General features: G+C 40.7%; 1 protein-coding gene across 2 annotated transcripts; it reads right to left on the bottom strand.

Moving 5' to 3' along the window:
• Window positions 1-17,286: 17,286 nt before the first annotated feature.
• On the bottom strand, window positions 17,287-20,462 carry LOC149805654 (TNF receptor-associated factor 3-like). 2 transcript variants are annotated; one of them, XM_089950303.1, is made up of 2 exons: window positions 20,354-20,459; window positions 17,287-19,579 (listed from the first exon to the last, which is right to left on the bottom strand). In XM_089950303.1, exon 2 carries the CDS (start codon window positions 19,576-19,578, stop codon window positions 18,400-18,402), a length of 1,179 nt encoding a protein of 392 aa, XP_089806429.1. In that variant the 5' UTR covers window position 19,579; window positions 20,354-20,459; the 3' UTR covers window positions 17,287-18,399. The 2 variants fall into 2 exon arrangements, with proteins under 2 accessions (XP_089806429.1, XP_089806428.1); XM_089950302.1 differs by having other exon boundaries at window positions 17,289-19,582; window positions 20,354-20,462.
• Between the last annotated feature and the right edge of the window lie 2,721 nt (window positions 20,463-23,183).

The raw sequence follows: 23,183 nt of genomic DNA, 5'->3' as shown, positions 1-23,183 counted from the left end.
GGACGATTCTACCTACATTGTAAACGTACTGCATCGAATTCCAGAGGAAGAGTTAACGAATTACCAACATCTTGAACACAATGTCAACTTGGTGAAAGAGGAAACTTCTGAACGAATTGTAATGTGCAAATTAGTGACTGAACGATTCAAATTCGACACTGAAGTAAAACCATGTTTGTGCAAACAGTACATTTCTTGTGTCAGACCAAAGAGGATTTAGTATGACCTATTCATGGATACTTTGCTAGAGAACATTCGTGCTTTGCCTGTGGAGTTGAGAGGACGCATTTACCGAGAACTGATCAAAATACAAGTGAAACGCAAACGCAAAGTGATTCATCCGTTTTTAAATTATGCTCTGTTCCAAAGGACAAGAAGACTGATTATGAGTGGATATTACATTAGGCACAAAGTTAAACGAGGCTATTGGCCACCACCCAACGATTCCAAAAACAGTGTATATACTTATGGATACTTTACAAGAGAACATTTTGGGCTTGCCTGAGGAGTTGAGAGAAAGGATCTACCGAGAGCTGGTCAAAATACAAGTGAAACGTAAAGAACAATTGCATCCGTTACGTCACCAGATCTTTAACCACTGGTACCTGAATGGTATAAGAGGACTGATTCGTCAGAAATTTTTTCAGTGGTCAGACCTTGTTGAACACTTTCAGTTTGTGAATGATGATGGACCAGACGTTCGTAATTTTGGTTACTTCGAGATTCACTTACTGCAACGTATTGAGGAAGACGAGTTAAAGGATTACCAACATTTGTTACATGGAATCTGCTTAGAAAAAGACGAAACATCTAGACAAACTCTGACGTTTCAGTTACAGTATGTAACATTTAAATTCCCTACTGGAGAACGAACATGTTTGGTTAGAAATTACCTTTATTGCTTCCGAAACAAAGACACTATAAAATCAAGTTGCCATGCCACGGATTATGTCACATATCATTGAACAGATTCCGTGGAAGGTACTCAATGACCATATTCAAACCGTGGATCATTACCATCAATTATTACAAGAACTGTATCCATTCAATTTGGGACGACAAGTGGTGTGTGTCTTAGTGACTTGTTTTCTGGGATTTCGTTTACCAGCCGATTCTTTGTGGACTCTTTACGATCAGTACTTACCACCTCAATGGCCTTAAATGGTCACGAAAAACTCCTTTTGCTCAAAGCCTTGCGTTTTCATCTGGATACTTCTCGACCTCAACAGGAAAAAAAGATTCGTCAACTTTTAGCTACCCAAGACGTGTATGACGATGTGTGTGTAGCTTGTGACTTACATCCCCATTGGACAGATGTCCGTGCCTGGAAAGAATGGGGTTTTGAGGCTTGGACCCAAGAAGTGGCCCAGTATGCACGAGAGTTGTTCAAGGAAAAAAGTTACTTTTCAACCCGTGTTAGTGACGGTGCCAGAAGAACCCGTCACCCAGGACAGGACTGTCGTGGACAGACCTGAAAGATCCTTTCGGGAGGACACTTGTGTGACCTTACCCCCTACTATAGAACTGGTTAGAACATTACCCAAAACATGTTGTACAGACACTTGTGTTTATTCCACGTTCATAGTTATCATGTGCCTTTTATCCTTGTACTTAAGCCTTTGGCTTTTATGTATTTTTGTCTTTCGTATTCATGTTTGAAAAAAAACATTCAATAAACGTGTTCTGAAAAAGTATATAAACTCTTGTCTTGTTTGTTTTCGTGTCACAAGTGACATTTCTCACACTATGGCTACCTCTGCTGTCTCTGCTCCCTCTTCCTCTACTGTCAAAGTCATCGACGAACACTTAGATCGTGCCAGTTGGGAGGCTTTGTATCTTCGCCATCCCTTTAACATGCTCATTGCTGGACCTAGCGGTTCAGGCAAAACCGAATTCGTCAAACGTTTGATCGAACATAAACATCATTTGATCGATCGGCCACCTCAACGGATCGTGTGGTGTTACAAAGAGTGGCAATCGGCGTACAACCTCTTGCGAGAAAGTCAAGGCGATTCCATCGTGTTTGTGGAAGGCATTCCTAAAGAAGACGACGGCATCGTCTCTGACTCCCGTCAAACCCATTTGGTCATTTTCGACGACATGTTAGGAGAAGACGAAGAAGAAATTAAACTGTGGTTCACGCGCAAAGGGCATCACCGTAATGCCAGTGTCATTTACATCACCCAAAATTTGTTTCAACAAAGTAAAGCCCATCGCACCATCAGTCTTGTTTAAAAGCCCTCGAGATAAATCGCAAGTGCAAGTCTTAGCCAAACAGTTAGGAACGCCTTGGCTGACTCAGGCGTACGACGATGCCACTCAAACGACACACGCCTATTTACTCGTCGATTTGAAACCTACCACCCCCGAGGATTTGCGATTTCGTACCCACTTGTTTCACCACTGGTGCCAAGACGGAGGGCCTGTCCTGTACACGTCTCCGTCCTCGACTTCATTTCACTCCCCATAAAAAAATCTATAAAAACCTCAGACCCTTTTTCGTCTGTCTCACACAGTGTGAACATGACGTCCCTTCAGTCGCATCTTCCCGTCAAATTGATTCGTGCCTTGTATGGCATCAGTCGAGAAAAAAATCCACAAACACGAGCTCCTGTCTTAGAAGCTAGTCTCAAAAAAGTCTTACGATGGTTCACGGTGACGGCACGTCAGTTACTCCAAGGAATCATTCAGATTCCTCATCAAACCAAACGCTTTTTCGATCGAAACAAAGTCGCTTTGGTCCAACTGGCAGATCCCCACATCGACACTCAAACCAAAAAACAAATCATTTTGAAACCTGGAGGGAGCGGTACTCTAGGAGGGGTCATCATTCGCTCTCTCTTAAGATGGGATCCTAATGCCCCCAAAGTTATCCCCAAGACAAAAGTCCAACGAAGCCCCAAGAAGAAAAAGAAAAAGACCAGGTCCCCAAGGAGAACTTCTCCAGTGGCAGGACCCTCCTCTGACCAGACACCACCACCCCGGAAAAAGAAAAGAAGCCCCCAGAAAAAGAAACAGAAAAAAGTCCCCAGAAAAAGAAAAGTCCACAGAAGAAAACTAGTCGCAAGAGAGGCACTTCGGCTAGGACACAACCTTACACTCGCAAACCACGACCTGCCACAGCGGTGACTGCGTCTCCGGCATCCTCACGTTTATCCACTTCTCCGTTGATGACACCCAGAACTGAAGAGTACTTGGAGACGTTGATCACACCAAGAACTTCTCCGTTGATGACCCTCAAAAGAACTTCCCCAGTGGCAGGACCCTCCAATTTAGTGGCAGTGGCTGCTGCTCACAAAGTACCTTCTCCCAAAATCAAAGTCCATGAAAGATCGGGCATGTTACAAAGTTTACTGGATTTGTCCAAGCAAGAACTGGCTCGATTTAGTCCGTTACGTACCCCTGCACGACGTGTCATGCCTGTCCTCAAACTGATACGACGTAAAGACAATCAGTGGCGACGCGTTCCAGTATAAAAAAGGCCTGTGACCAAGTAGGGTATCAGTGTTTTTTGGTGCTCCTGAAGACTCAAAGATGTCACCCTCCAGAAAACCCCAAGGAAAGGAAAGGAAAGGACTGCCACCACGTTTAGCCAAACATGGGGACATGTTATCTGTCCTGTCCAAAGCTTCTCCACCCCTACGAAAAAAACTCATTCAAACGGCCTCCAAAGAGGTCATCGATACCGTGTGCGAATGTTGTTTGAACGTTTTGAAAGGCACGATCCCTTTGTCCAAACACCAGAAACAATGCTTAGGTAAATATCGTCACGTTCTTCGGAAAATGGTTCAAAAGAAAATTCCCATTCGTCAAGAAAAGAAGAAGTTAGTGCAACGTGGAGGCATTTTACCTCTCTTGTTAGGCCCCATACTGAAAGGAGTCTTGGGAACCATGTTGGGAGGACTGGTGGGAGCAAGATAAAAAGGCCCTCGGAAGTCCCAAGATCTCAGAATCGACCGCTGACAACCCCATGGAAGGACGAAAACTAGCTTTAGTGCCTTACAAACGATGGATGGAACACCATCGGTGGCAAGAACAACGCACCCCGCATTTACCTCCCAATCCCAATTTGAGCGAGATGTCCCAGTTACAACACGAATTGCAGTCCTTGATGGATCGCCAAGATTTGTCCGAAACAGAAAAATCGCAAAAGTACGGTCAACTCTTGCAACGACTGCAACTCTTTCACCAGAAAGCTTTAGACGAAACAGCTTTACCCACTCTGAAAGATTTTAAGACCTTGATGAAAAGTCCAGCACCATCATCATTACCACCACCACTACTACCATCCCCTGGGGTCACCAGAGATGCTTCCCCACGAAGGCCTGAGGAAGAAGAGATGCGAGAAGTGTTTCAAACACCGTCAGCAGCTCCCATTTCGAGTAAGATTGCAGCATCCTTGTTGACCCCGTCCCCCACACCCCAACGAGAAGAAATGAAAGCTTGGGTTAAAAAGATGATGTCCACGCCTCCTTCGACAGAAGTGAAAAAGAAAGAAGGGAAACCAGAAGTGAAAAAAGAAAAGAAAACCAAAGCCATTCCATTGCCACCTCCACCACCACCACCACCACTACCTTCGACTTCTACTCCCGTAGCCCATCGGACACGTAAATCCGTTTCCAAACCACCCTTTCGACCCACCCAAAGTAGCATCACCGAAGAGTGGGTGATTTATTAACACACCAACCAACACAAAAAAATGGAAAAAGTCTTAGCCAGCACTTACTACGATCCTTCGCATCCTGCAGGTTACGCAGGAGTTCAAAAATTGTATCGTGCTGCCAAAACGCGACTGAAAAGTCTCCGTTTACCTCAAGTGCAACGATGGTTACAAGAACAAGCTACCTACACTTTACACAAACCCATTCGACGCAAGTTTGCCAGAAGTCGCACCCGAGTGGAAGGCATCGATCATCAATGGCAAGCCGATTTAGCCGATGTCTCTCATTTGGCCAGCTACAATCGCGGCTACAAATATTTGTTTTGTGTCATCGACGTCTTTTCCAAATTTGCCTGGGTCGTGCCCTTGACTTCCAAATCGAGCAGCGAGTTAGTGCGAGCCCTGCAACGGGTGTTGAAACAAAGCGGTCGTCACCCTCTTCGATGGCAAACGGACAAAGGCACCGAATTTCTCAACCAAGCTTTCCGAAAAGAATTAAAGAAACGTGACATTCATTTTTTTACCACCGAGAATCCCGAAACCAAAGCCAGCATCGTGGAACGTTTTCAACGCACTTTGAAAGAACGCATGTGGAAATATTTTACGCATCACCACACTCTGAAGTACATCGACATCTTACCGCACCTGGTGCAAGCGTACAACCAATCTTACCATCGAAGCATCGGACGTGCCCCGCAAGATGTAACTCCCGACAACGAAGTGTTGGTGTTTGAGCGCCTGTTCGGTACGTCCCCGACGAGGGCTGTCCCCAAGAAAAGTGGAATGTTGGCCGTAGGAGATTGGGTGCGCATTGGCAAAACCAAACGCACTTTCGACAAAGGTTACTTACCTAACTGGACGACCGAATTGTTTCGCGTCACTGGACGAGTGCATGGCCGTCATCCTGCCGTCTATAAATTGGAAGACATGAACAGAGAAGTGCTCAAAGGAACGTTTTATTTGCCCGAGTTACAACGTGTCACCAAAAAAGAAGACGACGTGTACGACATCGAAAGCATTCTCGAACGCAGAACCCGTAAAGTGGGCAAACGACGTGTCAAAGAAGTCAAAGTACGTTGGAAAGGATATCCACCCAGTTTCGATTCTTGGATCGACGCTTCGCAAGTCATCGACTATAAAAAGAAGTGACCATCATGCCCTTTCACACAACAGACGCAGCTACGTCGACCACTCCTCCTTCACCCAGTTCTTCTGTGCAAGATTTACAAAAACAACCCTTGTGGGTGTGGTGTGGAGAACGTGTGCCTAAAACGCAAATCGTCTTTTTCTGCCAAATCTTCGTGGTGTATTGTGTCATCGGGGCAGCCATCGCCAATTTGAGTTTGCAACAAGGAGACAAACAATTGTGGACCATTTTATTGAGCAGTTGCATCGGTTACCTGCTTCCCAATCCCTCCCTGAAATTCTCTTCCAACGGGAACCTTGTGTCCAGTGCCAGTGTCAGTCACCACTCCAACAATCACAATCAGAACCTCATTTTGGGCGGAGACACGCCTCTGACGTCCAGTAATATCCCCTCGGACAGCTACTGAACTCTGGAATTATGAGTCACCAAAACCAATTTTACTTAACCTTACCCAGTGACAGTTCCATGGAGGTGTTTCCCAACAACACGTTGTGCTGTTACACGGCTAAATTACCTCAAGCCATCCCCTTAGATCACGAAGCCCATTGGGAAGTGGCTTTAGTAGAAATGATTCACCCGACCCAAGTCCTCAATGTCCTTCCCAATCAAAATAAATTTGATGTGGAAATTCATGACGAGCAATTGCACAGGAATTGAATAAGAGAACAACCATATCTGACATTAAAACCTATAATGAGAAAACGAAAACCACGACCTACCACTTCTCCATTCTCCCAGGCTATTATTTTAGTGGTCATCATTTGGTCAGCACCATAGCCTCCAGGTTTAATGGCGTGTTTGGGAAAGCTTTTGAGAATGTCAAGAACAAAAGTGTCACCATGGAGTACCACAAAGTAGCTCGTCGCTTCTTGATGAAATTTGAGCGGAGTAAAATCATGTCCATTGTATTTTGTCCTGAATTGTTTGACATGTTGGGCGGAGACATGGAGCTGAGGAAGAAATTAGAACAAAAAGGACAACCCGAATTACCAGTCATTTACGACAACGAGACTTTTGCCCAGTATTTTCGTACCCCGGTAGAACTGAACCAATGACTGAATTTGATATTTGTGTATTCCGATGTGGTGGAGTACAACGTGGTGGGACACACCTCCGTGCCGTTACTGCGTGTCATTCCTTTCAAAGTGGATTCTGCGACGAACGCTGACGAGGAAGGTGGAAACACTTACCACGTTCACCGCGAATTTGTCCATCCTCACTATTTGCCTGTCAGCAAGTCGTATTTGGACACGGTCAACATTGCTATAAAAGGAGATTTGGGACAGAATATTCCATTCACCAAAGGAAAAGTCACGGTGAAACTACATTTTCGAAAACGGTTCTCTCACGATTCGTAAGTAAGTCATGTATCCAGTGTACCGAGGGGTTGCTCGACAGCGAGGACACGGTTTAGGAGACATGTTAAAATCGGCCTTTCGTTCGGTGGCCCAGTGTTGAAACCGATGGTGACACGCGGATTGAACGCCTTGAAAGATGCGGCACTGACGCAAGGCAAAGAATTTCTCCAAAATGTCATCATCGACAAACAAAACCCTAAAGAAGCCTTCATGAGGGCAGGCAAAAATGTCTTGCTGCAAACGGGCAAAGACATTTTAGGCCGACGAGACACACCTATAAATGCCCTGCACGCTACCGAGTCAGGCATTCAGCAAGGACAAGGCAGAAAGAGACGACGAAGAAGAAAACACCCTTTCACCAGACTTCAAGCTAGAAAGGCCAAGTAAAGAAGAACCGTTCGAGACTTAGACGTTTTCGATTATTGAGAAAGAACAAAAAAACCCAGAAAAAATGATGCACCGAGAGTCTTGCGCTTGTTCCAAGACGGAACTGGATATGTTTGCCATGCCCCCCACCATGATGACCATGCAAGAATCCCAGTGGGTGGAATTTCACCCGGTCTCCTCATTGACCGATTCCGCTCCCATCGAGTTTGAAATCAAAGGACAGCCCGAAGATTACATCGATCTGAATAGCAGTTACCTATACTTAAAAGTGAAAGTGATCGAACCACCCAATGCTGACCTAGCCGATGATGATGTAGTAGCTCCCGTCAATAATTTCATGCATTCCTTGTTTAGCGAAGTGGACTTGTACTTGAATAACAAACTGGTCAGCAGCAGCATGGATACTTACCCTTATCGAGCCTACCTGGAAAATCTCTTGACGTACGGAAAAGAAGCCAAGAACACTCATCTGGATGCTTGCGTGGTATGGAAACCTGACCAAGCGACTAGGTTCAACAGCATTACAGTTGCTGGGGATGCTCAAAATACAATGGGATTTGTAGAAAGACGAACGAAAATTGCTAGAAGTCGTGTTTTAGAACTGATGGATCGCTTGCATCTAGACATGTGGTTGCAAGAGAAGTATTTGCTGAACGGGGTGGATATCCGCCTGAGACTGAATCTCAGCAGTGCCGCTTTCCATTTGATGGCTGCTAATGATGCCACTTACAAAACCAAAATCGAAGAAGCCAGACTCTACGTGCGTCGCGTAGAAGTGTTACCTAAAGTGGGAAACGACATCAGTCAGACGTTGAGCAGAACGACGGCCAAGTATCCGATACGTCGCGTGGAAGTGAAAACCTTCACCATTCCTGCTGGACAGCGATCCATGATCGAAGATCATCTGTTCCAAGGACAGTTACCCAAGCGTTTGATTGTTGGTATCGTCAAGAATTCAGCTTTCAATGGAGCCTACAATGAAAATCCTTTCAACTTTCATCATTACAATGTGTCCAAGATCGAAGTCAGTCGCGATGGCAAGACCTTGTGTACCCGACCTTTTGAGCCTAACTTTGGTGCCGCGAAGAATTATTTGAGATCCTACTTGTCCCTGTACGAAGCTACCGGACAGTTAGGAACCAACACCAGTCACGGCATTACGTACGACGATTATGCAGGAGGCTACGCTTTGTGGGCTTTCGATTTCACTCCAGACCAAGGCAGCGACGAGGGACATTTCCACCCTATAAAATCCGGCCAAATTCGTGTGGAAATTCAGTTTGCAGAAGCTTTACGCGCAGAAAACACAGTGAACGTCATCCTGTATGCAGAATTCGACAATACGATAGAAATCAACAGTTTGAGAGAAGTCATTCTAGATTACTAGAAGCCATGGAAGACTGTTATCCCTCTTTACCTAGTGGAGAAACTTTGGAGATGAAATGTGAGTAAACTGTGGAAGAAGTGATCATGATGAAGTCGAGATGGCCAGAACAAGAAGCCCATTTAGTCTCCTGTTTTGCCAAACACTTGGTGGAAAAAATGACGGAATTGATCAAGAAAAATTGTTACGGATGTCAAAACGATCATCCCAGTCAAATTCAACACGATAAATGCCTAATGTTAAGTCAAGAAGAAAAATTGGACGAGTATCTGGACGAAGCTTGGAGTCTCATCTCGAACAAAGACATGTTGCATCAGTGGTATAAAGACTTGCGTGAACATTCTTGTCCACCATTAACCACTCAAGAGATCCATCGTATCGAAGCTCTCCTGAATCAGAGTGAGGAAACAGAACGAATAACCGTTTATTCGTCAGACATTTTCAAGCAAAAAGTCAGGATCGAATTGACGACTTATTATTACCTGTGAAGAAGAAGAAAAAAACACACACAGAACATGGATACCTGGGAACTTTATTACCTTTTGAACCACAGTTCGTATACAGCTTCTTGGAATCCTGTCGTCTGTGCTAAAGATGAACTCCCTCATCGCAAACCTCAAGACCATCAAGCTTACGTGATCAACACGGACGACAGTCATCTCCCAGGAACCCACTGGGTAGCCGTCTACTTTCCTCAAGAAGGATGTGTGGAATATTTTGATTCGTACGGATTGCCCCCTTTGGAAGACGATATCATCGACTTTATGAGAAGAAATGCTCAAACCACCCGATTCAATAATGTGAAATTACAAGGCACAGATTCCTTGGTGTGTGGACAGTACTGTGTGTATTTTCTGCATTATCGCAGCCTGGGCTATTCCTTAGAACATTTAGTGACTCATTTTGATCCTCGTTCTTCTACTAGAAACGATGTGAAAGTAGATCGATGGTTTTGTGACCATTATGCTTATCTTTTGTCTCAAGCTAGGAAACGTAGTGTCCATCAATGGCCTAATGATTTCCAACAGTGTAAATCACAATTTCATTCACAACGTTGTCAGCCCTGTTTAAAGTAGACTGTAAATTGAGAAAAAATTGTTTGATGTTATATTGTTGGATTATTGTTAAAAATGTTAGAATTGTTGTTTAGTGTTAAGTGATTTTTGAATAAAAAATGTTGTGTTTTGAAAAAAAATGCCTTTGTCTTTTGTTTAGCTATAAGAATGTTGGATTGATGCTCTTTCATTTCTTACTATCCCTCTCATGACACTCACTGAACGTTGCGGCTCGAAAACCGTGTGGGGATGTTTTCCTTCACGTCCGCGCTTTGACTTTAGGAACCGGGGTTGTTTCCAGTCTAACCATCCATTGTCGACTCATCCTCCTAAGAAGATGTGTTCCAAACTAGCTAAGCTCAATGAAGCCTACGTGAATTTGCATAGGGTCAGACACAGTCTGATACCGAAGCCAGAAGAGATAGAGAATGTGAGAATGTTAAAAGTCACTGAAGACCTGATAGAAGAGCTCTTCAGAGAAGAAATGAACAGGGAAAAAGAAGAATGGACAGAGAAGTACAGACTTCAGAGACAGCAGCAACAGCAGCAGCAACAACAACAACAACAACAGCAGCAACCTGAAGCTGACAGAGGCTTTGTCGATTGTCGTATCGACACCAAAGAGTTCTTCTTCTCTTTCCGAAGAAGCAGACCTATCGCCAGAAAGTCTATCCTCAGAGGACATCGCATTCTTAGAAACTAAAAAAGAATGCCATAGCAAACAAAAAAAACAGCCCTTTTCAGGGCTACCCAATACTCTAGAAAAGAAATAACGATCGATTTGCCAATGTGTGTAGGTAGAGTAGTGTGAAAATAAACACTAACTCTTTTTTTAAAAATGTGAGGGTATGTGTTTGTGTGTTTGTGTTTGTAAGTGCTTAAGTAAGTTGGTATGGATAGTAGATTAAAATGATGTCTTTTTTGGTGTTTGAGGTGTATATTTGGAGTTAGATTGGATTGCTTTGCGTATGTGGATAGTCTATTGAAGTGATTTATAAAAAAATTTTAAAATAGTGATGGGTAGCATAAAAAAGTGAGTGAGTGTTTCTTTTAGGTCCGCGCGTTGTTTTTTTTTTTTTTTGTTTTTTTGGTCATGATCTAGGTAAGATCAATTTTATGTTTTTTAGGGAATGTTTTCCTTCACGTCCGCGCTTTCACTATAAATTGAAACTCGTTCGGCAGTCTAGCTACCCTTGTTGATTGATCAACACCAAAAATGAACACGAGACTGTCTAAACTGTTGGAACTTCATGTGCATCTGGAATATGCCAGGCGCATATTAAATGAACTGGCCGCGGAAGCCATTGTGGAAGAGGGAAGGATAAAAGAGGAGGAGGAAAGAAGAAACAAAGAAGAGGAGGAGAGAAGATATAAAGAAGAAGAGGAAAGAAGATACAAAGAGGAGGAGAGAAGATACAAAGAAGAGGAGGAAAAGGAGAGAAGAAAAAATTTCAGAATCCCAGAAACCGAAAATTGGGATTCTGAAGCCACATATCCTGCCTCTGCTCTCTCCCCCCAAAAGGTAAAAAGTAACTGGGGGATAAGATGTGTATGTGGCGCCAGGCCTGGAAGGTGTCACCATTAACCAGGTGTCCATGAAGTTCCAAAAAAACAGCCCTTTTCAGGGCTACCCAATACTCTAGAAAAGAAATAACGATCGATTTGCCAATGTGTGTAGGTAAAGTAGTGTGAATATAAACACTAACTCTTTTTTCATTGTGTGAGGGTATGTGTTTGTGTGTTTGTGTTTGTAAGAGCTCAGGTATGTTTGTGTGAATAGTAGATTATGGGTTTATTTATTGTTTCTTAGCATATGTGGAGAGTATAGTTTAGGTTTTATTATATGAAATGAAAAAGTAGGGGGATGTTTTCCTTCACGTCCGCGCGTTGTTTGGTCATGATCTAGGTAAGATCAATTTTATGTTATTAGGGGATGTTTTCCTTCACGTACGCGCTTTCACTATAAGAACCCACAGTATTCGTCGTTCAAACCATTCTACAAAGAAGATGGCTTCTAACCAAGTTGACAAAATGCAAACATTGCAAGACGTTTTAGACAATTTAGGAATGATGGAGCAGATGTTAATAAGACTCGTTGAAGACCACTATTCCTATAGTCCCCATCGTGTAAAGATGGAAATTAATAACTTAAGAAAGGTAAAGGACATGATAAGTGGTGTCATGAAAGAGATAAAGGAGAAGAAGGAGGATGAAGAGGAAAGGATAAGAATACGCAAATGGAACGAAAAAATTGAAAAAGAAGAAGAAAATGAGAAGAGGAAGAAAGAAGAGGAGGAAGAGAAGAAGAAAGAAGAGGAGGAAGAGAAGAAAGAAGAGGAGAAAAAAAAGAAGAGAAAGAGTGTAGGAGAGAAAATAAGAAGTTGGTTGAGAAAAAGAAGAAATTAGAAGCAGAAGAAGAAGAAAAAACCAAAGGCCCTTTTCAGGGCCAGCCATATTTCTCGAAAAGAGAATGACTTTTCAATTGCCTACCCCTTTTTTTTTAAAAAAATTTTTTTTTTAAAAAAAAAATCCCATATTCAATTCCCTTGTACGTAAAGTGACCCACGATTTATTCCCATGTTAAATTCCCCTTGTCGTTAGACAGACCCACACTATAGTTCCATGTTAAATTCCCCTTGTCGCTAGAGTGACCCACGATTTATTCCCATGTTAATTTTCCTTGTCGCTAATCTGACCCACGATTTTTCGCCATGTTAAATTTCCATTGTCGCTAATCTGACCGGGGGGGGGGGGTCTGTAATGCTAATTCCCATTGTCGCTAATGTGCCCCCCTTCACTACTGACATTTTTAAATGTTATTCATGTTTTACATATCAGATTAAAGCCTCTTTTATTTTGGCCCGAGAGGGAGGGGCATCAGGTTACCATGCCCATGGAATTTAGGAAAGACTTTGGTGAAAAAGGGGCCGTCATTATTGACTGTTTTGAAATATTTATACAGAGACTTAAAAGCCTAATGGCGCGTGCTTCTGTGCAAGGCTTCTGGAAGCTAAAACGGTTTGGATCGGCGTCGAAACTGTCAACAAATTTATAGTTACTTGCTTTTGGATCAAAGACATAAAATGTAAATTTTCCCAAATGGCCAATTCAGATTCATCGTTCAGGCCTCTGACGATTACGACGTATACTGTCATACAAGTTTCTCATTCAACTGCATCGCCATTTAAGAAGACCTTTAATATATCTTCACACATTTAGAGGTGAGGAAAGGATCGCAAAACGTCTGTCTGTCGTGGTCTGCCGCTTCTTTTCTTCAAATTTACAGATTTCCATAATGTTAACGCCAATTCCGTGCACCCTATCTTGAATTAGGTTTGCTGTCGTTTGCTCTGGCAGAGTATGAGGACAGCATCTTATAAGGTGTTCAAATATGAAATCCTTCTTTACTCCTATGCGCAAGCGGATTACTGCATCAAAGTCTTGATTTCTCTTGAAGTTGTCTTTGTAAAGCAGTTTTTTTCTTCATCATTTCGCCTCAAAGTATATTCCATGGCAAAAAGATGTTCATGCATATGTTGATTATTCTCCTCCAATGGTCTTCTGAGCACATTGATCAACTCCATCAGACTCATCAGCATCATGTGGTCCGCTTGAAGCTCACATTGAGTGTCACAGAGGCTGTTAGAAAACTGCTTGATCTTATACTGGAGATCAGAGGAAATAGATTACACTTTTGTATGCGCCTTTAGGGCTTTCCAATCTGATTCAAGGCAAAAGATAAGCATGAATGAACCTCACGAGTCCTGGCTCAAATTGAACAAACCTTAATTCAATTTCCATGTGTCCAAAAGAGCTCAATTTTATTTTTGCTGTTTAACAGAGCTTAAAGAATGTTGTTTTCCAGACGCAGGCCCGGAAAAAGTTACTTTAAACAAATCACTACCCCCGACTCAAATTTCGCTAGCCTCAACTCCAATTCCATGTGATCAAAATGGCACCATTATTTCGAAATAATTTTTGAGATCTGATATAATTTAAATACGAAAGAAATAAACAAAATCATTGTAACTTGACTCGTGTGTTTATTGACTCTCAAATTATTTCTTTTAAAAGATGTTTTCTTCTTTGTCCTCATGTCAACTATTGTCCAACTGCTCCAGTGCTCAGAGAAATTTGTTTGAGACAGAGTACCAGCACATGTGGCTTTTAATGAAAATCACTTGCCCTGACTTAAAATCCCCTTACAACACTACAAGGCCATATTTTAAGCCCACCCCATCCAGAAAAATTAAACGGCCGGCCCCTTATACTTGCGAATTTATTCACAAGACTGAAACATCATTCACATTTTGATAAAGAGGGGTTCATAAAAAACAAGATTTCCAACAATTTCACATTTCCTGCATCCGCAAGAGGTGAATTCTGAATAATTACGGCACACACCTTTCCTCTTGCGATATCCACCTGTATACTTTGAGCTTTGCCGTCAGATCGATGATTAGGTGTGTTCGAAAAATCGTATTAAGCTATCAGAGAATGTCGAGCGTTGCCTTCATGTCCGATGATTAGGTGTATTTAAAGAAGTAATAATTGAATCTCAACTAATAGCCCAAACGGTAGAGAACTTTTTGACACAGCATGAGCGGTGTAACTAATTATTCTTCTGAACCCTTTAGTTCCAGTACGTCCAGATTTGGAAAGGAGTTGAAAGGATCCAACGATCGCAAAGCAACCATAAGATCGTTAAACCAATCGAATAAAGTCAGATCAGCCCCAGTTTTCTAAACCTTCTCAGCTGGAGCATATATTTGCATTCAGTTCAAATAATAGTCGCTCAATAAAATTAAATTGAAATGGGGGAGGGGGCAAGATTCTCGGATAATTATATAAAACGAGCGATCTATCACAAAATATAAGTTGGATGTCATGTTTGTATTCAAGTTTCCCAATAGTTAGTCCTGAAAATGTGAGCAGCCTATCAGCACAAAGTGGAGACGTTGTCTGAAAGCAGGACAAGCTAGGTTGTGGGCTTAGCAGATTTTTCAATAACTGTATTTATCGTGTGACGTGTGATTGAAGAATATAAGGCTCTGTCTATGGCATCAAAAAGGTCGCATATTCATATCACTTTGATATATGTTGTGACGGGTTAAATCAATTGTAACCAAGTTTTCTGTTCTGACTAGTCTTTGTTAAATGGGAGAATCTGATTGTGGTTAAATATATTTGTTATTATAATTTGTCTCAGAGCAGGTGTTTGTGTCAATTGGAGCTTGGAAAGATGTTCCTTTGACAGAAACAGTATGGGTCAAAATCCACCATCAAGTGCACTGTTCACTGCAACATAATGACTAAAATACACCATTCTTTTTAACAGAACCTTTAACAATACTGACTACGTGTATTACTTTCAACGGAAAATTTATCAAAGAATCGATTGGAGAAGGAATCTCTGAGATGACGCTTTTTAAAATGTACAATATTATCAAAATATCGTTGTTTGTATCCTTTTCCTTCATCTTCGTCTATTAGTTAAAAATATTTGGAAAAATAATTATATGACGAAATGGTGGTTAAGCTTGAACACATGATAACGACTACTATACTTCAGATCAAAAGTATTAGTCAACTTCATATTGTGTCATTAAGAAAGAGAATATTAAAGGAATAAATGTGACACGGTTAGATTAATTAGATCTCTCCATGTGAGGTCATTTGTTTTCATCACGTTACAATATGGCGTTGGCGTTCGCCCAGTTAGTATAGCGGTGTGCAACGCAAGGAGCATACTAACCAGGGAACCAGTCTATGATGTCCTCCAAGTAATATACACCCCTCCAACCAATTACACGCCACGCCCACTTTCCGCATTGTCACGTCTTCTCTGATATTAGTGTTTCTAATAACACAAACGAATACATTTATGACCTACAAGAGTTTCCTGTCAATCAATATGACTGTTATGTATTACTTAATGCAGTATCACCAGATCGGATAGACGTTTAGAAGGACAGGAGGTGTCGCAGCAGACAGTTGGGGCGAAGTGCGGTCCGTGGCTCGCTGGGGTGGGGTGGGGGCATTGCAATCATTAGTGCACTAAAGCATACACATTAAAATATAGGCAACTAAAGGCGAGTAACGACTTTATTGAAGTCGATCGATCTCGATAACGTATTTCTTGAGCTAGTAAGACGTATCCTGAGATATATCTTAGTTTAATTCCTATATAATTGATAGATGTTAAAGACATCATGTATGTGCCTCCACGCATGCTGGGTTCTGATATGAACTTGTTAAACAAATTCGATTACGTTAAGTAAACTTTCACACAAGTCCGTCATCGGCGGGGGCAGGAATAATAAGGTCATGCCTTTAGGAAATATTTTCATTTTAAAATTCATTCATTTTAAAACCTTCTAGCAATACTTGTAATTATTAGTCTTACAGCAACAAGGTTTTCAGAGGAGGGGATACGTTATTTGCAAAGATAGACACATTTTCTGTAGACTAAGTCCCAAATTATACTGAACATCAAGAATCTGGATAATGCAACTAAAATAAAAAGCTAATATTAATAGCAAACGCTATAACAACTATAACCGAGTACGATATCCACTGAAGTTAATTATAACCGAGTACGGTATCCCCTGCAGTCAACTATAACCGAGTACGATATCCCTTGCAGTCAACTATAACCGAGTACGATATCCCCTGCTGTCAATTATAACCGAGTACGATATCCCCTGCAGTCAACTATAACCGAGTACGAGATCCCCTGCAGTCAATTATAACCGAGTACGATATCCCCTGCAGTCAATTTAAGACAGTCTGTATGCAATTCGTTGATTGTATTGTCATACAGACAAGATGCTGTAGAGCAGGCGTGTCCAATTAAAGAGCTGTAGAGCTAAATAAAGTAGTAGATATTTAAAAAGCCAGGTTGAGGGAAAAATGAATTTGGAAATAAAGCCTTTCTTCAATACCGGATCGTAAACACATTCTATTTCATATGAATCATTGATGAAACTTCACAGAAGCTTTGTTATTCATGTCGGAAGTACTCCTTGATCGCGTGGTTATCAATGTCGTCTGCTACAAGGTAAAGCCAGGCCTTGACGATATTACGCAAACCACGCGACACGGACATCAGGTTCTCGTTATCAACTAATTTAATCAGACTACGTATGGCGACGTAACCTCAAAACAACCTGTGATAACGATACATCATCTAAGTTAGTTTTTTTATTTGTTTTAAATCGCAATACAAAACAATGTAGATGTCAAAACTGAAAAAGCCACTGGACTATAAGTACCACTATACATTCTATGTCAGTATAATTAAAAATACAGTACCAGGACATATTTGTAAATCGCAGTGATTTCATGCAACAGATTGAAACATTTTGTTTCCCAAATTTTCAGTCATACAAAGAACGATAGCGCGTTCTACAAGTGAACCAAATCTGATTTTGAGTATAACTGATATTTTCATGTACGTACTCCTGGCTGTAAACCAAATTTGGGCATCCAGCAAAAATGCAAACACTAACATTATCTAATGTTTATGTTGGTCACGAAATTAATATGTATGGTTATTTTAGTTTCGAGCTTAATACGTTTGCCCCCGACCCCTCCAGCAAAAATAATAATAAAATTAAAAAAATTGGAAATTCCCCATCCGGAATAACTTCTATGAAGGATGAATACCATATATTGAGTGAAAATATTTGATAGTCTCCATATGAATTGAAAAGCATAAAAATGACCTATTTACATACTTTTATCAGACCAGTACTTCCATAAAAAGGCCACGAATATGAAACGTCTTACCATAATTTGTTAATATGGGGATGGGTCCTTTCCATGATCACTAATCATTCCATTAATCACTAATCCATAAGAAATATATAATTATCTCTCTACCTTTCGCCGATTAACAAAGTTGGAATTTGCAGAGACTTCTTTATAAAAAAAATTTTGATTCAGTCCCAATGCATTGTATAAGTTAAGCACAATAGTTTTCGGTATTCCTGTTTAGCTGAGTGACTATTCCAATGCGCGACATCTAGCAACTTTGGGCCGGTCCGTAGATACAAATTATCAATCATAAACAAAAAATATTTGAACGAACAGTGAGCTGTCATATCATTAAAGTAATATATGTCTAGGTCTTGTGTTCAAAAGATTTAAACAGATCTCTCACTTATGCAAAACAATGCTAGAAATATGCAACTTTTTTATTCTCATAAAAACAGTACCTGACAATGGCAAATTGTTTACTACACCTTAGCTACCACTCCGTGCCATTAAACGGGTATCCAGCAGATCTTGATATAGCATATACTGCCAGGTAAATCTTCCATCTGAACATGCAATATCGTTGTAATATTGTTATTCTTTTCCCAGCACTCTATTTCAATTAAACACAGCAATTATCAAATGCGAAATCAGTTCAGTGCATCGACTGTGACTTTGATGACCACTTTATTATCTTTTACCAGTCTCCCCAACTCGCTGTGACGGATTGATTTCAGAAATCCGTAGCCGATATTTCTTTCTGTGCAAGGCTTCTGGAAGCTAAAATGGTTTGGATCGGCGTCGAAACTGTCAACAAATTTATATTTACTTGACTCTGGGTCAAAGACATACAACGTAAATTTTCCCCTGAATGGCCAATTCAGATTTTCATCGTTCAGGCCTTTGACGATCACAACGTATACTGTCATACAAGCTTCCCCTTCAAATTCATCGCCATTTAAGAAGATCTTTAATTTCATATTCACACAATTAGAAGTGATGAATGGATCGCTTACGAGGGCCAAACATTTGTCTGCCATGGCATGTCGCTTCTTCTCTTCAAATTTACAGATTGCCATAATGTTAACGCCACTTCTGAGCTCCGCATCTTGAATTCGATCTGCTGTCATTTGCTGTGGCAGAGCATGAGGACAAAATCTTGCAAGGTGTTCAAATACGAAATCCTCCAGTACTCCTACTCGGAAGCGGGTAACTGCATCTAAGTCAGATTTCTCTTGAAGTTGTTTTTGCAAAGCGCTTATTTCTTCATCCTTTCGTCTCAAATTATCTTCCGTGGCAACAAGATGTTCATTCAAATATTGATTATTCTCCTCCAATTTTCTTTTGAGCACCACGATCTGTTCCATCAGGCTCACCAACATTGTGTGGTCCACTTGACGCTCACCTTGAGTATCTCCGAGGCTGTTAGAAAACTGCTTTATTTTATGCTGGAGATCAGAAGAGATACACTGCACTTTTGTATGTGCCTTTAGGGCTTTCAAATCTGATTCCAAACAAAAAATAAGCATGAACTTCAAATGACTAATCATTGACGCACATTCGTGTTCTAAGAGCTCTCTATCAGTTCCAGCAAAATCACACCCGATACTTTCAAATTGACACTTGGCATAATTTGGTGGAGAAGCTCGACTGCTTGAAGTGATATCGATTTGAGTTGTCGCGCTTCTAAATCGGCAACTCCCCATGTGTTCACCCATGCTTTCAATCGGTAGTTTCACATTGCACCCCCTTTGTTCATATTTGCATGCAACCATTCTCGTGCGACCATCGTTTTTCGTAGGAAAATATATCGTCTTTTCTGTAGACATCCTACTGAACAAGAATAATACGAAACGCATAAATTACAAGTGACTTATACTTTATAGTGTGTGTGTGTGTGTGTGTGTGTGTGTGGTCTGGATTTTTAAAGTAACTTTAACAATTTTTCAGTCATATCGCTACGTTGTCTGCAGTGTGGCAGTTGATAGTGTTGTCTAGCACTGAGGCATCATACCGCAGACATGTGACATCATGCACCACCCAGTCCCAATATTCTGACACCAGGCCGACCAATCCTAGCACCAACCTCTTAATGCTGAGCGCCAAGCGAGGCAGCTGCAAGTACCATTTTTTAAATAAGTCTTCGGTATGACTCGGCTGGGATTCGAACCCACAACCTCCCGCATCCGAGGGCATATTTTATTGTTAAAATATTGACAAAACAAGAAAGATTATGCGCTAAAGTGTTTGCCTAGCGATTTGTTTAACATTTAAAATCACAATTCTACTTCACACATTGATAATTGTTCAAGGTGGTTTTAATTAAGGATATATTGTCTAACTTTATTGGATCAATGGCGTGCGAAGATATACGTCTTAAAACTAAACGTACTGATTTACTTTGACTTTCATTATAGGGAAATACTTGTAACCATCGTTTGAAGCATGGTGCATACTACCGTATTTTTAGATAAATAAAAAGGCAGATATCGAGCAGGAGTTTGAGTATCATTGACAATTCAAGAAGTTAATATAATTCAAAAGCTAAGAAATTATAGTAGAGGAATTTAGCGTATTCAGTTAAGAACTTCAAAATAATCTTACCTGTCTAAAAGCTAGCAAACTCAAAGCTAAACGTTCACTTCGCCTGTCGCTGAGAACTGCATCCGTCAAAAATATGAATTCCCTGTGCGCTTACGCGTGGCGCTCGGGTCCTTTATAGCGTCGATTCATTCATTGATGGCACGCCTCCAATCAATACACACGCTACGCCCACTTACGCATTGTCAGGTCTACCACTGTTTTCCTTATACCACAACTTGGCACAAGCGAACAAATGTATGACCTACACGAGTTTCCTGTCACTCAATATGACAATGTTATGTATTACTTAATGCACTATCACCAGATCGGATAAACGGCTGGAAGGACAGGAGCTGTCGCAGCAGACAGTTGAAGCGAAGTGCGGTCCATGGCTCGCTGGGGTGGGGGTATTGCACTCACTAGTGCACTAAAGCATACACAGTAAAATATAGGCGACTAAAGGCGAGTGACGACTTTATTGCAGTCGAACGATCTCGATAACGTATTTCTTGAGTTAATAAAGCATGTATCCTGAGATAAATCTAAGTTTTATTCGTATATAATTGATGGAATTTAAAGACATCATGTATGTGCTTCCACGCATGCTGAGATTTGGTATGAACTTGTTAAACAAATTCGATAAGGTTAAGTAAACATCTCACACAAGTCCGTCATCGGCGGGGGCAGGAATAATAAGGTCATGCCTTTAGAAAATGTCTTGATTTTAAAATTCATTCATTTTAAAACCTTCTAGCAACACTTGTAACTATTAGTCTTACAGCAAAAAGGTTTTCAGAAGAAGGGATACGTTCTTTGCAAATATAGACAGGTCTTCTGCATACTAAGTCCCAAGTTATACTGGACATCAAGAATCTGGATAATGCAACTGAAAGAAAAATCTAATACTAATAGCAAACGCTATAACAACTATAACCGACTACTATATACCCTGCAGTCAATCAAAGACAGTCTGTATGCAATTCGTTGATTGTATTGTGTCATACATTCAAGATACTGTAGACCAGGCGTGTCAAACTAAAGAGCTGAAGAACTAAATAAAGTAGTATATATTCAAAAAGCAGGTTGAAGGAAAAATGAATCGTTGTTGAAACTTCACGCAAGCTTTGTTATTCATGTCTGAAGTATTCCTTGATCGCGTGGTTATCAGTGTCGTCTGCAACAAGGTAATGACGAGCTTTGAAGACATTACGCGAACCACGCGACACGGACATCAGGTTATGTTATCAACTACTATTAAATTATGTAAAACATAAACACGGTTTCAGTTAGATCAATAAATCATACTAACATCTGCAATGATAAGACTCAAGTTGTCCATCGGTGTCAAGACATATTTGGGGGGCTTGATTTATCAGACTACGCATGACGATGTAACAACTCTGGGAATAGATATGAAGGTTAAATGTCAGTGTTACTTAATAGGCGTGCACTATGTGTGTGTGTGTGTGTGTGAGAGAGAGAGAGAGAGAGAGAGAGAGAGAGAGAGAGAGAGAGAATGTGTTGCAATTCACACGGAAAAATAACAATCTTTCCAAAAGTACTGGATCAAGAAAGATCGTGTTCACCAATTAAATAATATATATGACAGAAACACTAACAAACGAACAGTGCAAAACGTGTGAAACCAGACCAAACGCTTAAGAAAACTACTGATTCCTTTTTCAAGGACACAAAGCTACAAAACTAATTGCACAAACGACAACATAACAAAACACAAAAACTCGAGTACTGTACAAAGTTTACGTTGTGTTTGCTGTAGATAAGTACAATATTTAATGCATATGTCCAATAAAGTTTTTTTTTTTAAATTACCCAACCAACGACATTTCAAACCAAGTGTCTTGCTTAATATATATAAATACGGAGTTGGAATACTGCTCCCTTATTCACGAACACGTATGAGTACAAAAGTTCAAGCTCAAACCATCTTAAAAAAGACACGATGCATGGCTTACTTCTACGTCAAAAAATGTGTCCGAATAGTCCAATATTTCCGAACTGCGAAGACTGGTTAAACCAAAGACACTACAGACCTGTTTCATATCTTCGTATAAATCTTCAGTGTGAATAACAGGAACTACTTGATTGGATGAATACTTTACAGGGCTATCTCTATCAATATACTCTTTTTGGATATTCACGTGACAAAATTATTTCTGGTTTTGCCTCCCAGGAGTCTTAGTAATGAAATTTAAGTCACTTATTTTCTTACTAACTCCATAAGGACCATACTATCTAATTTAAAGAGAATCTTGAATTGATTCCCTAACAGAAAACAACAGAAAATTGACATTTCCGTCATCATCCTTTTCTGTATTTCTGTGAAGGCCAAAATGTATCAAAAACGTAACAAATGCTTTTACTACGACCTTGTTTTTTATATTCCTTAAAGGAATAGTCTAGAAATCTTATGGGTGCACTTGTTATTGTCAACAAGTATTGGTTGCGTAACTTGGTCTCATTCTTCCATTATTCTACTGAATGGTTCGTCAGATGAAGGAATATGTTGCAGATGAGCCTTAAGTATCTTCTGATTGGGTTTTCCTACAATTTCACAACTGTGACAAGGTTTACAGTATTTAGAAACATCACTTTTAAGAAGTTGGTACTTGCGTATCTTCAGTTTCGCTCTGAAACAAACAGGAGATCGCAGAATCGTGTTCCTGTGAGACAACAAGTGATTTTCATTTATCACCCTGGTTATTATTAAGAGAATGAGTTGTAAAACGATTAGTACTGTGATAAATACCTCTTCATTGATCCATACTAGGAGCAAAGGTGACCTCATTTACAGACCCATAAATATGTCAGCTAAAAGAATGACCTCTTG

Source organism: Sinohyriopsis cumingii, chromosome 2, assembly GCF_028554795.1.
Source record: "Sinohyriopsis cumingii isolate HCF-2022 chromosome 2, ASM2855479v2, whole genome shotgun sequence".
Classification (NCBI taxonomy): Eukaryota; Metazoa; Mollusca; class Bivalvia; order Unionida; family Unionidae; genus Sinohyriopsis; species Sinohyriopsis cumingii.
The sequence above is the reverse complement of the archived record's forward strand: the minus strand, read 5'-3'. Positions and strand labels throughout refer to the sequence as shown.